At 56.4% G+C, this 19,346-nt stretch overlaps 1 protein-coding gene and 1 long non-coding RNA gene across 3 annotated transcripts; one reads left to right on the forward strand and one right to left on the reverse strand.

The window, feature by feature from the left end:
* Positions 1 to 1,446: 1,446 nt before the first annotated feature.
* Positions 1,447 to 12,219, reverse strand: LOC139038658 (uncharacterized). 2 transcript variants are annotated; one of them, XR_011491682.1, is made up of 4 exons: positions 11,655 to 12,219; positions 8,150 to 8,308; positions 6,061 to 6,337; positions 1,447 to 3,137 (listed from the first exon to the last, which is right to left on the reverse strand). It is a non-coding gene; the product is annotated as an uncharacterized lncRNA (long non-coding RNA). The 2 variants fall into 2 exon arrangements; XR_011491687.1 differs by lacking the exon at positions 11,655 to 12,219 and adding an exon at positions 8,973 to 9,220 and having other exon boundaries at positions 6,131 to 6,337.
* SIX3 (SIX homeobox 3) lies at positions 6,994 to 18,898 on the forward strand. Its single transcript, XM_020903202.2, has 3 exons — positions 6,994 to 7,278; positions 14,830 to 15,631; positions 17,452 to 18,898. Exons 1-3 carry the CDS (start codon positions 7,224 to 7,226, stop codon positions 17,642 to 17,644), a joined length of 1,050 nt encoding a protein of 349 aa, XP_020758861.2. The 5' UTR covers positions 6,994 to 7,223; the 3' UTR covers positions 17,645 to 18,898.
* Positions 18,899 to 19,346: the final 448 nt, after the last annotated feature.

Raw genomic sequence — 19,346 nt, forward strand, 5'->3', positions numbered from 1 at the left:
ACAAAGGGCCCCCTCACAGACTGTGGTAACTATGCAGCCCTCCACAAGCTGCACAGACCCAGCCCTGCACTGCTCTTGCTCTCAAATGAATTAAGCTCGGTAACTAAAAATAGTGGTTCTGGCCCCTCTGGTCCATTCCCACTGTAGAACCGCATTTCCCCAATGAAAAACATCTTCCAATTTCACTAGAGCTTCTAGGCAAAAAAAAAAAAAAAAAGAAGAAAGTATAGTTCCAAGGGGAAAAAATACGTATATACTTTGCCCTTTTTATTTTAATGGCCAAACATTGTAATGCTAGCTAAATAGAAATTCTTGTCTGTTAATAGGTTTCTTTAGTTTGTAATAAATAGGAATGCTAATGACTAAAATTTGGTATTTGGTATGCATTAGCTTTTGTGAGCTTTTCTTTACAGTCCTCATTGACATGCAATATGGCAAGCTTCCTTTGAAACATATTTATAAAATAACTACAGTATAATTAAACCAACAAAGCCATCTTTTAAGTAAGCTTAATAGCTCAGTTTTTTTTCACCTGGGTAAAATTTTATTTTAAAAAGAAAAATAGTTATGCTTCAATCCCACTGTATATTTTATTCTGTGCATCTAATATTTCCTTTGCATCTACAATCTATGCATATCTAATTCTTTTTGACAACTATGATTATTAATAAAGTGCTCATGAAAGATATGCTTCATAGCTTCTTCAACAAGAATAATGTTTTTTTGTTAATGGAAATTGTAACATATCTTGACAGATACAATATATAAGATCTGCTTTTTTCTTAATTGTTAATATTTCTGGGCTGAATACTCAAGGAGCGGATCAACAGATATGGCAGGTAATAATCAGAGTGGATGCTATTTTATACAATGTAACTAAAAATATTTTAATGATTTAAAAGCAAGAGATAAATAAAAGCAATTATGTTTAATTTTGCTTTCAGTGTGCGAACAATTTTTGGTTGTTGTTGCTGCAGTTGCCGGTGTGTTTAATAGAGGAGGAAGATCCGAGCGCTGAATGAGCGGTACCGACTCGGCTCTGCCTTCTTGCAGCTGAAGGGTCCTGCAAGCCGCCCTTTATCTGCTTTCTCTGCTCTCAGCGGTTTCAATGTCCCTCCTAGAGACGCAGGGCCCGGGCTGAATGCTAATTCATAAAACACAGTGGTTCAAGTTCACCAAGTTTTCCTCAGTTTTGCAAACTGTTCCTCCTTCGCTATGCCTCAAGATTTAAGACCACGCGATTTCCCAAATGGAAAAACTCAAAAAGACACCAGGCGCCGACGGGAGCAAGTGGCGCTAGGTCTGGTGCTCGCCCGCCCCCGGACTCTGCCCACCCGGCTCGGCCCCACGCGCCCCGGTACTTCTCTCCCCAGACTCCGTCCTCTCCGCCCCGGGCCTGCCAGGCCCCCAACTCCCCCCTCGCGCCGAAAATAAACACAGTTGACATCACTGTTTATAATCTTTATTTCAAACTGTTTCCAAGGCTACAAATTACCGTGCCTCCCATGCAACAGGTACCTCCGAAGCAGTATCATTACAGATTAACCGTAATGTGTGGGATTAGAATAAAAGCATAGGGATTAGGTAAAAGGGGGGACGCCCGAGAAATAACGCCCGAGCGCATCTCGGCTCAGAGGCAGCGGGTGGAATCCTCGTAGACGCTCGCTGCCCGGGAGCCGCAGCTCCTCCGCTCTCCGGCCCCGGAGCGGTCAGGGCTGGCGGTGCCCGAAGGGCTGGCGGGGCCAACGGCTGCACGCCGGGAACGAATGACGGGGTCGCCAGGTTCGGGAGGACGAAGGGTTGGGAGGCCGCAGAGGCGGGGGGCGCGGGCCGGCCTATAGCCCGGTTGGGGGCCGCGGGTAGCACCGGGCTCAGGGCACCCTTCGCCGCGATACGCGGCGCCTGGAACTCGGCGAAGGAAACATCACGCCCACAAAGGGTCACAGGTCTAGGATGTTGCCCACGCCTCGTTCAAGGTCCAAGTCTAGAGGGCCAGTCCTCGTATAACTCCCGTGCCGCTGCCACTCTCTGCCGGGCTGGGGTAGGGGGCCGGGGCCCGGCGGCAGTGGGGTGAGTGGCGGCGGCGCAGGCCGCCCGCTCCCTGCCGAGACCAGGCCTTGGGCCTCTTCCGCCCGCCAAGGCCATGCGCCTCATTCGGCCACCTCCCAGGCCTGACCGACCCCTTGCCCCAGAATTTCAGAAAGAGCGCGAGCTCCTTCTCCGCGCCTTGCGCGTTTGGAGCTCGCCTCGCTGGGCCCAGCGGGACTCGGGCCTGCCTTGGGCCACAGCCCCGGGGCCCCTGATGCCGCCCCGAGAACTGTTGGCGCGCCCCGGTGGAGGGCGTGGGACTGGGAAAAACCAACGGGGCCGGCGCGCGGGTTTGGGGTGGGGACCGGCTGGGGGCTGGGAGGAAGTTCGCGGTGTGGCCGCGGCGTCAAACAAAGCCCCCCTTGGGAGCCCCATCACCCCACGTTGACTCCATGCCCTCGCCTCGGAGCAGGCCGCCCCACTCCGGGGGCGCAAGCCAGGGCCGGGCCTCCGCCGCCGCTGGAGCCCGCGCTCTCCTTAGGTCGGGCAAGTCAAGCCCGCTGCCCGCCCCGAAGGCACGAAGACCAGGTCGGCCGGCGGGGCAGCCTCACCCCGCCACCAAAGCCAAAAGAGCGAGGCCGAGGGCTGACTCCTCGTCGATGTCCTCCGCCAAGAATCCGGCGCGCGCTGGAACCACAGCTCTGCCAGCAGCCCCGGAGGGGCCCAGCGGGCTCCCAAGTGTTCGCAAGTGGGCAACCAACTTTACCGAGACTCCTGTTTTCAAGAGAAGGGCCCCGGCTGAGGAGGCGGCGGGAGGGGACTGTTGCAAACAGCTGTTCCTCATACATATTTCATTACACAATCAGATAATGCGTCCCACCACCTTCTCAATTATTCACAGATAAACATTTTCAAGACGTTTTGACATCTGTCTTAGTGCCTGCTATTAATTTAGTAATCACTGTAGTTAAAAATGTATGGGATTTTTGCCGTCGGAGCACCTCCTCTCGGGCGCGCGGGCCCAGTGTTGCTGGGCTGTGGCTGGAACCCTGGGCCCTCCGGGGGTGAAGACGCCTTTGGGGCGAGACGGCCTCTCTGGCGCAAGGACGCTGTTAACGGGAGGGATTAAAGGGGTATCTGGTTATTTTTATTGTGGAAGGTGATGGTTGCCCCCTCCCCCACTCGCATAGACATCCTCCACCCCCGACACACACTTTCCCGCCGCAGCACTGGACTGGACAACGAAGTTCAGCCCTTTGCCCCGGGCAGCGGAAATGGTTTGCTTCTATCTGCGCGGCGGGTTTCTCGTAAGAAAGACGCGTGCAACTGAAGTTGGCTCATTTGGGACCCAGGAGAGGGAGAAAGAGAGAGGCCGGGGCGGAGGAGGGAGGGAGGGAGAGGAGCTCACAATCACTAAGAATTCATCACAACAAAAAACTCTAACAACACAGTGCACCCCCATTCCAGAGGTCACAAACCTCCGTAGTTTTACTCTGAGCCCGGTGGCTGGGCAGCGGTGACAAGGGCGTTTAGGAAACACAGAGAAAAATAAATTCGCTCCAGTGAGTGTACACGGGGCATGTGGGGCTATGAGAAAACGAGCTGCTTTTCTGCTTGAGTGATAAATGCTGCAATGAGCTTAGCTTTGTAACTGAAGTTTTCTAAATCAAACAAGCAGAGTTTGGAGAATCTTGTAGAATTCATTGGTAAGTAATAGCCAACATCTCCAACTCTAAAATGCTGATTGTTATTTATTATTGGAAAGGGTCTAAATAAACTATCCATAGAGGGGAGAAAGAAATGCCCCAAGGGAAAGGAGTTTGCTTCCACACGTCCTGCATCTCAGCTACTGGGAGTGGAAGTTACACTTCCGGTGTGGGAGCAATGGTCCCTTTATTCACCCCCCACCCCTTCTGTCACAGTCTCCTTCTTAGGTACAACAGCAGGTGGACCCTTATTAGGGAATAAGGAAAAACAGACCTGGGGAAAGAAAAAAGTCTTGAAAGAAACTGCCCTTTCAAGAAACATTAACAGACTCTAAAGTTATTCACTTTTTATTGTTCAAAATGACTCTTGCTAAAATTTCCAGGAATTAAGTACAGGGGGAGAAAGGGCAGAGTGTTTGACCCCAAAAGGGAAGACATTCTTTCCTACTCAAATCCCTACTCTACCCTATACATTTCTAGGGCAACTACATCTGCTTCAACCTGTCCTCCTTCCCTGTTTACAGGATGGCTCATCTCTTTTTCACAAGAGGAACCTTCCTCTACCCCTTGCAGGATAGACATTTACTGGCTAGCCCAGAAAACCATCTTCCTCCCTCCCCCTCCTATTTTTGTTTACAAGAATTTTCCGAACTTACCTTCTACTTTTAGAGAGAGATTTAGGGAGGAAAGTGAAGTGGATGTAAGGGCACCATTACACCCAGGGTGCTAGCCTCTTCTGCAGGAAAACCATGGTGGCTACTATCTGGAAGGTTTACTGGGACTAGGGCAGGCAAAAAGAGCTGAAACTACAATCAAGCCAGTGCACTTGCCTTTTGGGAGAGCTACTCTAGGAATCCCCCTTCCTGACTTCGAAGCTTGACCAGGACAGTAGGTTGTTTGGAACTGAGCAATAGGGAGTGAGAACTTCCCAATATCTCACCAAGAAAATCAGTCTAACAAACCAAATAATTCAGTTTGCTTTGGAGTGTTCTTTAGTGGATTTATTTGATATAAAGGGAATTGGGGTGGAGGTTAAGGCAGGAGAGCATGCAGCTAACTAAGGCTCTTTTTAACGACTAAATTTGGCATAAAGGGAGACAAGGGGTAAAATAAGGGCCCTCTGGCTTCTTGAACCCTTCTTGGGGCTGAACGTTCCTATTAGAAATCTCCCAGCTTTTGAGTGAAGGAGTCTATGCTTTCCACCCTATCCTCCAGAACAGAATCTCATAAACCAATAGTAATAACAAATAAATAATCCGGGTCAAAATGAATCTTTTCTGGATTGCCCTCTTCTTGGGGTCTCCAGCCCAGCTTAGAAGAAGGTGAAAGGGTCGGCCTTGGGGTGGATGCGGTGCTCTTTCTAGTCTCCAGGACTTGATCTGGAACGTTTCACCCAGTCGGCTTAACCAAGTTTCTCCTTCGGGGAGCCAAGGTCCGTCTCTCTAGCAGGAAGCCCTTGGCCTCTTGTTCCGCATCCTCATTGGAGCCACTCTCCCTGTCTGTGGCTGCCTGCACACCTGCCTGAGGCTGGGGTCCCTCCGCGCGCGGGCACTGCGGCTTTTGTCTGCATCTGCTCAACTGGGTGTGCACCCGTTCATTCAAATAATACTGTCTGTGGACATTTCTTCCCCCCCTCAAATCCTGCTGTTAGTATTCCTCTAATTCTCCCGTGCATTCGGGTACAATTGCATGTACGTTCCGTGTACAGTCAGGTGACTCAGCTTAAAGCCTGAGCTCCGACGTATGCGACCCCCTGAGTCTGCGTGGAGAGGAGGAAGTATGCAAGTGTAAATTCGGGGCTTTAGGTGGGGCGCGAGGTTAATAAGGCTTTCCGGCCCCAGGGCCTTCTAGGCCTCTCTTACACCTTACATCTCCCCATCTTAACTTTTCAGGAAGAGGGCGATCCTCCGAGGATCTTGCGCCGTGTTCCTTGGTGGGGGGAGGGGGGAGAAGGGTCGAAACAGACTTTGGGATCTCTCGGTAGTTTTTTGGCCGGGCCAGGCCAAATGGGAGGGGTGGGGGAGTCCGCGAAGTCGCCTGGAGGCTCGCGACTGCACCCCTCCACGCAGGCCACCAACTGGACCAGGGCGCCCCGGAATCCTGGGGACCTTTTAGGAACCAACAGTGGAAGTCCAGGCGCCTCGAGGGTGAGTAATCTACGTCTTTGGGGGCGAAACTTTCTTCCTCGGCCTCCTCCGGGGACCGGCTGTATTTGTAACTGGGAGCTGGCCTGGGCCCGCCCCCTCGGCCCCTCCTCCCGCCCCCACCTCGGCGCTCCAAGCTCAGCCGGCTTCCGGGACCCTGAGCCCCTGCCACCGCCACGCACCCTAAAGGGCCACGCCATCTCTTAGAGTCCCTGGAGGGGCCTAAGGGCCTGGAGCGGACAGGAAGGGTACCAAGAAGGGTGGTCAGGGTCGTGACGCCACCGCCTTGCGATGTATCCCTCCGCCGGCTGCCGCCTTGCTGGCCCGCGCGTCTTCTAGTCCCCGAAGCCGGCCGGAGCGCTGGCCTCCGGCGTGCTGGGATGGGAATGCGGGTGGCTAGCATGCGACTGGAAGCTGTTCTCGCAGGGATGGTGCGGGGACCGGTGCGTTCCTGGAATCCTGTAGATGTGTTTTTTCGTGAGTGTGAGAAAGATGAGTATTCGCGGCTAACTTCAGGTCAGTTTGTTCGTGAAAGGCTGTTGTCAGTGCGTCGGCCTGTCTCCTGCGCATTCGCACAAAGTGAGGCCACCTCTCTCCCACCCTCCATACAGCCTCCCAGGCCCGGCCAAAGGGCCAAGACACGGGGCCCCTGTGGCCTGGAGAGGTGAGGTTCTTGCTATGCGCCCCCGGAGTTCGGATCATGAATTCCAAGCTGCCCAGGTGCCCACACTGGGTCAACCTAGAAAACCTACGTGGGAAAGGGGGACTCGGAGAGCTATCCCCACGTCCAGTGCAGGGTGGAGTCCCAAGCTCGAGCACTGGACCTGCAGACCTGGAGTCTCACTGCCGACCCAGCCGGCGATCCGGATGGAGCAGTGCTGGTACAGGGTGGAGGTGGAGATGAAAAGAAGGGTGAAGAAAAAACTACACTGGGTGGAGATGTGGGGTGGAGATGGAATTGGGCAGCTTCTGAAATCGCCGGCTTTTCGCCCTGCTTTGGCGAGGTGCAGCGGGCTGAGCCGTTACCACCCCCCCCCCCCACCGGAAAATAAAGCTAATGATGTAGTAATTTAGGAGGGGGTAAGGGGCTGGGCAAAAGGAGAGAGGAAGGATGGGGAACACGCGCCCCAAGAGCGAAGGCAAACAGCTGTGGAGGCTCTGCCCGCAGCTCAGGCTTCCCAACAGGTTAGCTAGACAGGGATCCACCCGGCATTTCGCAGGAAAGGGTGGGGGTTGGGGGGAGACTGAGCGAGAAGGGGAGAGAGCCTCACTAGAGGACAGAGGGAGGGAGAGAGATAGGAGCCAGAGCGCGCGCTGCGCGGTTTAAAAGGAGACATACTTCCTAATGAATATTTATCCGCCGCTGCTTCCTGCTCCCGGCTTCCCTTACCTTTCCGCAGGTAAGATCCTCCCTGCTTCCCAGCTCTGGGGGCGGGGGGTGCTCCCAGCCTCCCCAGTCAGTCTCGGGGCAGAGTTGGCGGGGCGGAGGGGTTCTCGGCAGCCTAGGAAGCGAGTAGGAGGGCGACTCCCTCCCGGCTGGGCTGGGGCGCCGGCGCAGGAGACCCGGCACTGCCAAGGCCGCGTGCGTGGGCTACCTGTGTGGAGTGGGTGTGAGTGCGTGTGTGTGCGAGGGAGAGGATGTGCAGCCGCGGGCGCGAGCGCCTGTTCCCCGCGCGCTGAGGACGTTTTTCTGACTTTTCACTCGGACGCTCCGGATTTCTTGCCTTTGCCTTTCTCTGCTTTCCTCTCCTCCGGCTTCTGCCCTCTCCACCTCCCCCACCCTGTTCCCAGCCCTGGCCCCTGAGACGCTCCTCTGCGGGCTACTGTACAGAGCTGGCGCGTGCTCCCCCGGGGCTGGATCTCTCATTAGAGAGGGTCTATAGGTGGGTTTCTGTCCCCAACCCCCCCCACACAAAGGCCACGCGGCCCAGGGGTCGCGGGTCCCCTTCCGGCACGCTCCACTCTGGAGGTGCTGCGGCGCGTTCCCCTGCCTACACGCCTCGGGGTACCGAGGCCCACAACCGACCTAAGGGTGATCGGGCCCGCGGGTCCCGGATGGAGCCGTCCTGAGCTGCAGCTGGGACCCGGAGGGCCCCCTGGGAGAGAGCAACAGTCCTCCCTCACTTCCTCCTCCCGCCTTCGCCCGCTGGAGGAGCAGTGGGAATTCGGGGCTGCCGGGGGGGGGGGGGGGGGGGGGGGGGGGTGGGGAAAAGGGGAAAGGGGGGCCGGGGAGGAGCTGGTGCTAGAACCAGAATTCTTAAATGGACTTACTTGGCCACCTGTTGAGAATCCATGTGGGGTCGGCCGGCTCCGGAGCTGCGCGTGGTGGACACACAAAACCAAACGCCCAAGTTGGAAAAAGAAAATTCTTTCTCTGGCCATGCCTGGCGCAGCCTGTCAGGCTCGCAGCTCCGCAACAGGGTCCGGCGACTGCAGAGCCAAAAGCAACTTTGCCAGGTCTTAGCCACCCCAGTGTCCCCCTCATCCCACGCCTCCTCGGCTCAGAGCCCGGGCTGGGAGCCCCCGGACTCGGCGCTCAGGGCCCAGCACCCGCAGTTCGGCTTAAGCCGGGACAGGCTTTCTAAGCCCTGCTCAGAAGTCAAGAGCAGCAGCGCCGCCGCCTCCTCGTAGCCTTTCAAGACGCGGTCGCTCCTTATTCTTGTGCCTCGGCCTCTCTGGTCGCCCCGGGACAAAGCCCCTGGAGCCCGGCCGCTCCCTTCCCGCTAAATCCCCTTCGGGGTCAAGGCGCTACCAGCACCCGGCCTCTCGCTTCTCCTGCCAGCAGCGTGGCTCTTAAAGACCGCAAACCTCCCCCCCAACCCCCTCACACAACCCCCCACCCCCGCCACCTCGCCCTGCGCGCTCCCCCGACCCCCGCCTCCCCGCCTCTCTCCTATGGATCTAACCCCCCACGCCGACGCCTCAGGTCCCTCCTGTCCCGACCGAGGCCCGCAGACTCCTAGCCCCCTCCTCTCGCCTCCTCCCCTGAGCAGTTGGTGGGCCTGGCCTTGGGGCCACAGAGCTGAGTTGTGCCCTCCGCCTTAGGACCCCTTTTCTCTCCAATAGCCTCAACTCCTCTCCTCCCTGCTCCTACCTTTGGCCTTTGCACGGATCAAGGCCCCGGGCACTGCCTTGCCCAGGGCAGAGATGATTTCTAAAACTCGTCAGTTTGGGCTTGAATTAGGAGGTCTTGGAATGGAAAAAGGGGCGGAGCATGCCAGTTGAGCTGGGGGAGAGAAGAGAAGAGGAGCAGACCAGATGGACGCAGAAGGCTGTGCTATCCCAAGGCCTACCTGGCCTTTTGGCAGAGGATGAGAGCTGGATGAAGCCACTCATTCCTAGAGGTGGCCATTCTGGAATGGGCTCCAGGGGTTACCAATCTGGCCAGCCCATGTGTCTGAGAGATCGTGGGTATGGGGGGGGGCACCTCCAGAACGCCCAGAGTGTGGATCTGAGAGCAACCTGCTTTCCAAGCTCTGTGTATTAATCCCCCCAAAAGTAAGCCTTAAAAGCCCAAGAGCTGGGTGAGCAAGGAGGGGCCTTGAGTAACAACTGTCCAGGGAAAGGGACATCAGGGGAGAGAGGGTAGACAGGGGAAGGAGTCTACTCTTTCAAAGGACTGAAGCCCAATTGCTAACAGGGTTCCTGACATTTGCTGGTCAACAATGTCACTTGCCCCATCAAGAAAAGGAGAAGTAGATGGTGCTTTAGTCCTCCTTCCTTCCAGAGCTCTCTTTTTCTCCTTCAGGCCTATTTTAGTCTTAGCCTCACCTTAGCAGCCAGCTGATCCTGTAAGGGTGGCCTTTTCCGTAGAGCGCTTTTTTTCAGGCCTTCTGGAGACCCGATGTGTGATCAAAGAAAAAATCAGAGACATTGTAGCTAGGACTGGGGAGAAGGACAGGGTGCAGTGTGGTACCTTGCCTTTCCTAGTGCCAACTATCAACATTTGACTATGCTTGAGGTCTGTGGATGGTGGCAGTAATGATGGTGTGCCCACCCCTTCTTAACTTCAAGCCCTAGCACACCAGTTCTGGCTGTTATACCTGGGATCTCTGCAAAAAAAAAAAAAAAAAAAGTAGGCAGCCTCTGGGGCAGTGGAGACCAAAGGAATTTGGAGGGGGAAGGAGATGGAAAGCTGACCCTCCACGGGCATCTACTCTCTGCTACACCAAGGTTAGTCCACTTGCAGTTCTTTAAGGAACTGGGGTGACTGATTTGAAATTGACCCTCTTGAGAAATGTTGGCGGTGCTCTCCTTAGGCTACAACCAAAGGCCACAAACCACCCCCTGCCCCCCCACCCAAGTCTCCCACCTCTTTTCTTGGGGCTGGGTAACCAGAGCCAGCTAGGCCTTATTTGTGCCCACTCTCCTGGCATGGCAGTGGGAGGTGCGGTGGCCCAAGACGGAGCCAAACTTTTCTTGTTTGAGGATGTGGGGGGCAGAGGGGCCTTCGGCGGGCGGTGGGGCTCATTAGGCAGAGCGGGGTGCCGAGAGGTGTGCGCCGCCAGCCGGGAGGCCGCCTTTGAGCGGTCGGGGCGGCTTCATTAAGCGGCGCTAACAAGGCATACAAATGCCGGGCCCAGCAGCTTTCTTGCAATGTCGGGGCCTTAGCAGGGCGCCAGGCTAATGAGGGTCACTCAAAGGGGCTGATCAAATATTCAAATTTCCCCGCACGCCGGGAACTTTTATGTACGGAGAAAGTTGAGGCAACTGAGCCTTGTTTACTGTCCAGGTCGACAATTACTCTGAGCGCGGGTCCCCGGAGGCTAAGGAGGGGCGGGGGCGCGGGAAGGGAGCAGTTGTTGTTGTTGTTGTTTTTCATTCAAAGGAAAGTAATCGGGGTCCTTGAAGGGCTTCGAGGCCTCCCCGCCTGAGTGCTGCGCTCCCCTGCGCCCTCCTTGGCCGTCGGCGCCAAGCGCCTCAGTTTGCAGCTTGCGGGGAGGCCCAGACCGCGGGCCAGCTCCCACCTCCCGAAGTCTTGGGGGCTGGACAAGCGTTGCCCCCCAGGACAAACTGGTCTATGGAGATGAGCGAGGTCGAGTGGGTGCCGCTGCCCCAGCCCTCAGGTCTCCCTCTCTCGGAGGCTTCCAGACCCCTTGGCTTTGCCGGTAACAGAAACTAGGAGAGCGTGGGACTCTCTTAGACACCTCTTCTGGCGAGTTGAGACTGCCTCGGTTGGGAATGACATTTGTAAGTAAATGCCCAGTAGGTCCTGGTAAGAGAAGGCTATCTTCCAGCCCAAAGCCCTTTCTCCCCTCTTCACCTGTGCTGCTGTCCTTCCCATAGCCTGGGTGAGGATTAAAGCAGAGACGATGGTGACAATTTGTGACCTCGGCCTGTACTGGTGCCATATCCCAGATCCCGGAGTCTGAGCGGCCAGAGAGCAGAAGAAACCTAGAGACCCCGCGGGCTGACCTAACCATCCAGATCTCCCTTCTCTGAGAGACCCAGGGAACGGGAGGTGCGCGCCATCTCCTCCAGGCGTCCTCCCGGCCCTTGCGCTGCCTAGCACGTCGGATCCCCATAGCAGCGGGGCGCGCAGCCTGGGCCCCAGAACCCGAGGTCCTTCTTCTAACATCCCTCCCCAACGCCCAGCGTCTAAGAATTTGGGAGGGGAAGCTCTGCCGCTCCACCTCCCCACCAACTTCCCGTCAGCACCTTAGACCGACATCCTGCCGAGTCTGTCCTCCCAGCTCGGCCGGGAGCCAGTCCAGCCATCCGTGCCGCGGACAAGCCGCCCCGCCTCCCTCCCCAGCTCTCTGGACTCTCAACTTACGGGCTCCCGGCGGCAGGCGTGGTGCTTCGGGCCGGAGAGGAGAGCCGCTGGCAGCTGCGGGACCGCGGGGTGGGCTCGGTGGGCGGCGCGGAGCTCGGCTCTGCGGGGAGGCTCAGACAGCCCGGGGCTGCGCGCCCACCCCGCCGCTCCCGGCCCTGGCCGGGCTTACAAAGCTGCGCGCCTGGCTGCCGCCCTCCGCCCCGCTTTGCACCCAGCAAGCCGCCGGAGGGGTGCGGCGGCTCGGCAGGCTCCCCGGTTGAGGCTGGGGGCAGAGGTGCCGCCGAGCTGAACCTCAGCCCCACTTGCTTCAATTCTCCTGGAGTGGCGATGGTTTTCGATTTCAGCGCTTTCGGCAGAGCCCGCGGCACCTGCCCAGCCTCCCTCCGGGGCCGGCCCAGCAGCGGGAGAGGCCGGGTCGCCCCAACCCGGAGGCGGGGGTTGCGGGGACTGGGAGGGGACTGGCTGGGTTCACCCGCCCGCCCGGCGCCTTGGGTCCTCGGTTCCAGGGGATGCAGTTTCGGGGTCACGAGCTGTTTTCAAAAAGTTGAACACAATATTCGGAAACCCACCCGTAGGAATTCTCCCCCCACACGCGGCACAATACCCACTCCCCTCCCCTTTTCCATTCCTTCCTCCCCCGCTTCCTCCTCCTGCCCCTTCCCCCTCCCACCCCTCAGCCTATAATCCTTCCCCGACGAGAGAAAGGAGAGAAAGGGTCGGGAAGAAAAGATGAAGTGTCTGTTTTTGTGTCCCAACCTTAGGGCTCTTTCTGGGCCCGCAGTGAGCGACCGCCTAGAGCTTCTCAGCTGAGCAGAAAAGGACTTGGCCGGGAGGAAGATTCACGGAGGGGAGAGATACACGGAGCCCCACAAAGTGGGGCTTGGCAGGTCTTCCCTTTGAATATTTAACTGCCTCAGTCAGCGGGTTTAAGACCAGCGACCCTAGCTGCCTGGGGGCTGAGTAGCCGGTGTCTAGTCCCTTCGCCCAGCCCACAGTCTCCCAGCTGCAGTGGAGCCTCCAAAGCAGCTTGCGTGTCTCACCCTGGAAGCCTGGTGTTGGGGGAGTCAAGGCCTAAGGAGACCAGAACTAGGGGTTTAGGGACTGGGACACTTACAGTCCTAGTCGCGTTAGGTTTCCTATTTAAATTCTCTCACAGTCTTTCTTGCCTCCCTCTTTGAGATCTGCAAAGTGGTGTGGTCGCAGTGCCTCACCCCCAGATCTGCATCGGAATGTAGAAAAGATCTTTTTTTTTTTTTTAAAGAAAAAAAGTTTTGAATTCCTCAATGATTTTTCTTCTGGAAAGGCAGCTTAGGATAATTATTTCAGCTTTATTGAGGGCAGATTAGTTGAAGTCTGGACGCTGCATTTTCAATACACGTTGTACACTGGCCGACAATGTGGGCATTGTTGGCTACTGTGTGTGAACTCATTCAAAATATACACTTTTTAACACCAAACCAAGTCCTGTCTAAATATACACAGTGCTCAGGGGAAAGACATCACTGACCCCGACAAATCTGCGTAAATCACACTTCCCTAGTTACTGAAGCCTCACAAAGGGAGGCCCCGCTCGAGATGCTGATTACATGTTCTTAAACGCAACATACCTTAGAATAAAAACCCATGCCTGGCCTGGAGGTTGCAATGGCCAGTGGGAGGGAGAGCTCTCTTCATGTCATGGGCCTTTTGGGGTTTGTTTTAGGCTTATGATGTTACATGGAATTTTTTTTTTCTTTACTATGTGAGCAAACAAGCGATTTCCAGGCCTGCTTGCTTCTTCAGGGCAGCCTCCAAAGTTTGAGTGCCTTCTGGGGTTGGTAGCCAGATCCACTAGCCCCTTGGGGGTTGTGGGGCTACCAGGCATCTTGGGAAGGGGGAAGAGGGCTTTCAGTCATCTCAACCCAACCTTCTGCACCACTCCTAGGGAGGCAGCTGAAACCTGGGCGGAAACAAAGAGGTGGGCCGCATTTTATGACGAAAAGGGTACTGTTATTTCTACTGCTATTTAAAAATATAAGGCAATAGGGGAAATCAAGGCTTCTTGACTGGAAACAGAATTAAAGAGAAACCAGATTCAATGCAGAGGAAGTTGGGGGTAAATGTGGCTGAAGATTTCAGACTAGGGAAGCCAGAGTGGCCTCCTGAGCCCTGGGTCCTGAGATCCAGCTCCCAGGCGCCATATGCCCCCCAAAATTCGAGATCCTGGGGCGCCCCAGCCCGCGGAACCAGCGTCGGCGTGCGGTGGGCCCCATGATCTCATCTCTCCTTTCTTTCTCGCCACTATTAGTGCTCACATAGGCAGAAAGAGGCGGCCCGACGTGCACACCGTGTGCAAACCGTGCTGGCTCCCCTGGCCCTCGGCCTCTCCTTGGGGGCTGGCCCCCGGCCTTCATGCAGTGTGGGGAGCCTCTCACCTCCCAACAAAATTCCCCCTTTAATTGCTCATCCCTTTCAAGAACTATATGTCCATGGCTTGTAAATTTTCTGGACCAACTTCTTTGGGGAAGAGGGGAAAAGAGCTCAGAGACAGAAAGGAGGAGAGAGAGAGGAAGAGAAGGGGAAGTGGTGAGATTAAGAGTTGCAAAGATTTTTTTAAAAAATTCTCTTTCTCCCCCTTCTCCCTCTTTCCCTCCTCTCCCCCTCCCCCCCACTCTGGCTAAGTGGTAAAACCGTCCTTACGTTCTCGGTATTGATTGGCAGGGCTGACAGTGATTGGCAGCGGTTGCCGTGGCAACGCTACAACGACACGCCGCAGACCAATAGAAAAGCGAAACAAAATGTTTCAATGCTGCACTCACTGTGGATTTAGGGGAGATATTATGAGGCTGTTGTCATTAGGGCGATTGCTGTGGAATCGCTGAATCTTGACTCGGCGGTGGTTGGCCCTCGCTCGCTCTCTCCCCCTCTCCCTCTGTCTCGGGCTCTCTCTCTGCGCGCGCGCACCGGGCCGCTCTCCTTCCTCCCTCTCTATGTGGCTGCGCGGCTGTGTGTGTGTGTGGATGTGTTCGGGGTGTGGGTGTCCCTTACGCCCTTCCTCCTCCCCCTCCTCCCGCTCCCCCCTCCTTCCCTCCTCCGCCTCCCCCCGCTCCTCTCCCTCCTCCCGGTCCTCATCGCCCCTCTCCTCCTCTTCCTCCCCTCTCTCTTCCTCTCCCTGAATTTTCTCCTCTCCTCTCAGGTCAGTCCATGGTATTCCGCTCCCCCCTAGACCTCTATTCCTCCCACTTCTTGTTGCCAAACTTCGCCGATTCTCACCACCGCTCCCTACTTCTGGCGAGTAGCGGCGGCGGGAACGGCTCGGGAGGCGGCGGCGGCGGCGGCGGCGGCGGGAACGGTGTGGGAGGCGGCGGTGCTGGCGGAGCGGGAGGCGGCGGCGGCGGCTCCAGGGCCCCCCCGGAAGAGTTGTCCATGTTCCAGCTGCCCACCCTCAACTTCTCGCCGGAGCAGGTGGCCAGCGTCTGCGAGACGCTGGAGGAGACGGGCGACATCGAGCGGCTGGGCCGCTTCCTCTGGTCGCTGCCCGTGGCCCCCGGGGCGTGCGAGGCCATCAACAAGCACGAGTCGATCCTGCGCGCGCGCGCCGTGGTCGCCTTCCACACGGGCAACTTCCGCGACCTCTACCACATCCTGGAGAACCACAAGTTCACCAAGGAGTCTCACGGCAAGCTGCAGGCCATGTGGCTCGAGGCGCACTACCAGGAGGCCGAGAAGCTGCGCGGCCGCCCGCTCGGCCCGGTGGACAAGTACCGCGTGCGCAAGAAGTTCCCGCTGCCGCGCACCATCTGGGACGGCGAGCAGAAGACGCATTGCTTCAAGGAGCGGACTCGGAGCCTGCTGCGGGAGTGGTACCTGCAGGACCCCTACCCCAACCCCAGCAAGAAACGCGAACTGGCGCAGGCCACCGGCCTCACTCCCACACAAGTAGGCAACTGGTTTAAGAACCGGAGGCAGCGCGACCGCGCCGCGGCGGCCAAGAACAGGTCAGTGGCGGGGGCCCCGCGGCCTGGCTACCGTCTCCGGGGACGGGGAGGGGGAGATGGGTGGAAAATAGGCTTGAGCGGACAGGAGGCAGGAGGCGAGCGGCTGCCAGGCGCGCGAGAAGCCTAGACCTCTTGGTCAGTTTGGAGAAAGTTTCCGCTTGCCCGGGAGCGCGGAAGAAGGGCGAGCGTGGTCGTATGGGCTGTTTTTGCCCTGAAGGGTCTCGTGTCAGTGTGGAGAGAGTATGGATGAGGTCCTGATGTCCATATCCTCTGGGTCGGGTCCTTGGGAGCCTTAGCCCCGCGCTGCAACCGGGCCAGCCTTATCAGCCCGGGATCCGGCTCTGGGCTCCACTAGAGCCTGCAGATAGGGAAGGAAGGAAAGAGCTCCTTGCCACCTGGCTGTTACTTCCACTCACTGCAAAAACCCTGGGAGGAATCCACGAAGGTCTGGGAGAGGAAATTGAACTGGGTCCCTGCCACAAGGGGAAAAGGCCGAGGTGGCCACCGTGCAGCAGGCCTGTTCCCAAGGCGTTGCAAGTTGTCTGACCAGCAACTGGAGAACCAGGCTGGGAGTGGAGAGGCCGCGGCTGTCGGTGCAGCCCTCCTGCCCTAGCCAAGGAACATGCCGTTGGTCCACTAAGTTAGGGAATAAGCAGTAAAAGAAGTTGCCTTGCTGCCCGGCAAGTTGGTCACGAAGTCACAAACTTGTACTGGGCTGGACCTGTCAGCAGAGCTGGGCCTGGGGGAAGTAGGGAGAAAAAGAAGTGGGGAGGTACCGGGCAAGGAGAGAGTTGGGTGAAACCCGTAGGGAAAGCCTGTATCCCGAGCCTGCCTGGGTGTGCCCTGGCCTAATGCACTGCAGGGAACCAGGCCGCAGCTGCTGACAGCTGCCTGGGCGGCGGGTTGGGTGTGAATCCCTGGAGGGAGGGAGTGTTTTCCGGTTTAGGTGGCCCAGGCCTGAGCCTTTGGCCCTCTCACCCCTGCCTGTGGAGCCAGTTTTTCGTCCGATGAGGGCAGCGCCCAGGACCAGGAGAAGGCCTCCTTGTAGAGAGAACTCAGAGAGACTAGGTACTGGCAGCCTGGAGCGGGGAAGGGGCAGCCAAAGACGGCTCTACAGTCTCCTCCTGCCTCCTCTATCGCCCACTTTCTCTCTCGCTCCTTTTCCCCCGCTTTTCTTTTCTGCTCCCAGCTTCACCATTTTCTCTTCCCCCGATCTTGCGCTCTGCTCAGGGATCCAGAGAGCAAAGCCAACCGGTCCTCCACGGGAGAGGCAGCGGGCGAGCATCCGGCAGCTCTGGATTTGTGCTTGGGGGAGCTGAAGCAGGAGGCAGGGAGGGGACGTGTCTGCTCCAGGGACAGCCAACTGAGTCTGAAGAGTCCCAGGGTCTGGGAAGTAGAAACATACTGCCTCTCCCTGACCTGCCCCTTTGGGGCTGGGCCTCTTTCGCAGCAAGCGCCCAGGCCTCCCCAGGCAGCCGGCCTGGCGTTCTACCTCTTCCTCCGAGGCCCGCCCTACTTTGGGAAGCTTTGGGAGGCCCCAGAGAACCCCGGGGAAAGGGAGACGGGAGCCCAGACCGCGCTGGGGAAGGCTCTGCTGCGCTTGGGATCGGCTAGGTGCCCGCAGGAGGGGGATGAGCGCAGAGAGCGGAGTCGGGGGGTGAGGGGTTGGGGTGGTGGCGAAGGGCACAGGGTTGGGGAAGGCGGAGTAGAACGGGGCGGCAGGCCCGGCTCCCAGCGGCGCGGGCTTGGGGTGGAGGCTTGTCGGAGCCGGGTGTTGGGGCCGCAGTGTCAGGGCGCGCACCGTTTTCTGTCTCCCGCAGGCTCCAGCACCAGGCCATTGGACCGAGCGGCATGCGCTCGCTGGCCGAGCCCGGATGCCCCACGCACGGCTCAGCAGAGTCGCCGTCCACAGCGGCCAGTCCCACCACCAGCGTGTCGAGCCTGACGGAGCGCGCGGACACCGGCACCTCCATCCTCTCGGTAACCTCCAGCGACTCGGAATGTGATGTATGATACCCAAGGCCGCCCTCCTCCCCCCTCCCCGCTCCTTCCCCTCCTCCTCCTTGACCGCCTCCTCTTCCTCCTCCATCCCCAGAACAAACCGAAATCAGGATACACAATCATACACACACCTAAATACACACACACTTCCACTCCAGCCAAAATATATAAAAACCAAGAAAAATAACAAGTTAAATGCAAACCATCAGCAACTCCCAACCACCATCTACCACCACGGCCACCCCAAAGGACCGCGACAGCCAACAGACAGTCACAAACGCTGATACTGCGGGCAGACAACATAAAAGAGGTGACAATTGTATACTTTCTAGGACAAGCACGGCTTCTCCTTTCGGTTCCCACGGACCTGGCACCCCACCTGCATGACGATTTATTTGTATCTGGGAAAATACTCTCTCTAGTTAAAAACGATTAAAAAAGAGTCGACTATACAAAAACCGACCGCCACCACGACGACAAGACGACAAAAGCAAAACAGACAAAAAGAGAAGAAAAAAAAACCCGCCATCTCCGTTCGGAATTTGTTAACAAAAAAAAAAAAAAAAAAAAAACTCCTCGAGAGGGAAATAGCAAATGTTTCTCGCCTTTTGTTGCGCTCTCTCTTTTCTCCTCTCTCGTGCTCTTTCTTTCTCTGTTTTTAAGTCCAAGTATTGGTCAAACAAAATGCAATCTTCTGTTTTTTGTTCAGCAGACAATCATTTTCTTGTTAAGCACCTTTTTCTCTCCACTCTGTCACTGCCTGTGTGGGTACTGGTTATAAATGTGGAAAAAGAATAGTTATGACTGTAACAGATTTTTATTTTTATTTCAAAATTTTATATGAATTATGTATATCTTAATGATCGGTCATTTTCCCAGTTTGTAATATATGTGTAGAAATTGCCTGTATATGATATTGCTTTTTCTCCTCTCCCTTTCTCTTTCTTTCTCTCCCACCTTTTCCCTCCCTCCCCACTCACCTGTCTCTTTCCTTTTTGGGGTTCCCCTCCCACTCGAAGTTCCTGGCGTCGACTAGGCAGTCAAGGTGTGGCGTGGCGGGCTGGGTGAGGAAGAGGGACCCTGTCGCTTGCAAAGCGGAGAGTGAGACTGTAGTATTCTTATGCAAAAGCTATTTCAAGTATTTCTTAGCTGCTTTGGAGGTATCTCTCACTCCCCGTAGGGCGCTTTTACTGTTATCTTAACTGCGTGTTTATCTATATGTAAAAACTTTCTAAAGCAAATACAGTATTCTCCATTTTCTTATCACTCCCCGGAGACTGGTGTTTTTGTCCACCACTGTGCCGCAGCCCTGCGGTGCAGCGACCTGGCCTTTGCTTCCACTCCCACTACGGGGCCACTGAAGCTGGGGCAGAATTTTAAGGCTGAATGTGAATTTTTTCCTGGAGAAGGGGAGAGGGTGGAAAGATGGGAACAGGCCCTTTGGAAAAGACCCAAAGTCAAATCCTGAGAGAAAAGGCAGAGATGGCGCAGAGAGAGGGGACCAGGGCCAGTTTCTCTAGCACCAGATGCCAGGCCTAAATCCCTAGGGACTGCAGCCTTGTCTTGACCCCATGGGTCTTTTGGTTGTTACTGCTTTTTTTTTTTTTTTTTTTTTTAAGGGGAAATAAACAAGGTTACCAAATGCAGGCATAAATCTAGAGTGGAACTGACATGTTTTGTCTTCTTAAGTAGGGGTGGAGGTGGGGGGACTACT

This window comes from Odocoileus virginianus, chromosome 2 (assembly GCF_023699985.2).
Source record: "Odocoileus virginianus isolate 20LAN1187 ecotype Illinois chromosome 2, Ovbor_1.2, whole genome shotgun sequence".
Lineage (NCBI taxonomy): Eukaryota > Metazoa > Chordata > Mammalia > Artiodactyla > Cervidae > Odocoileus > Odocoileus virginianus.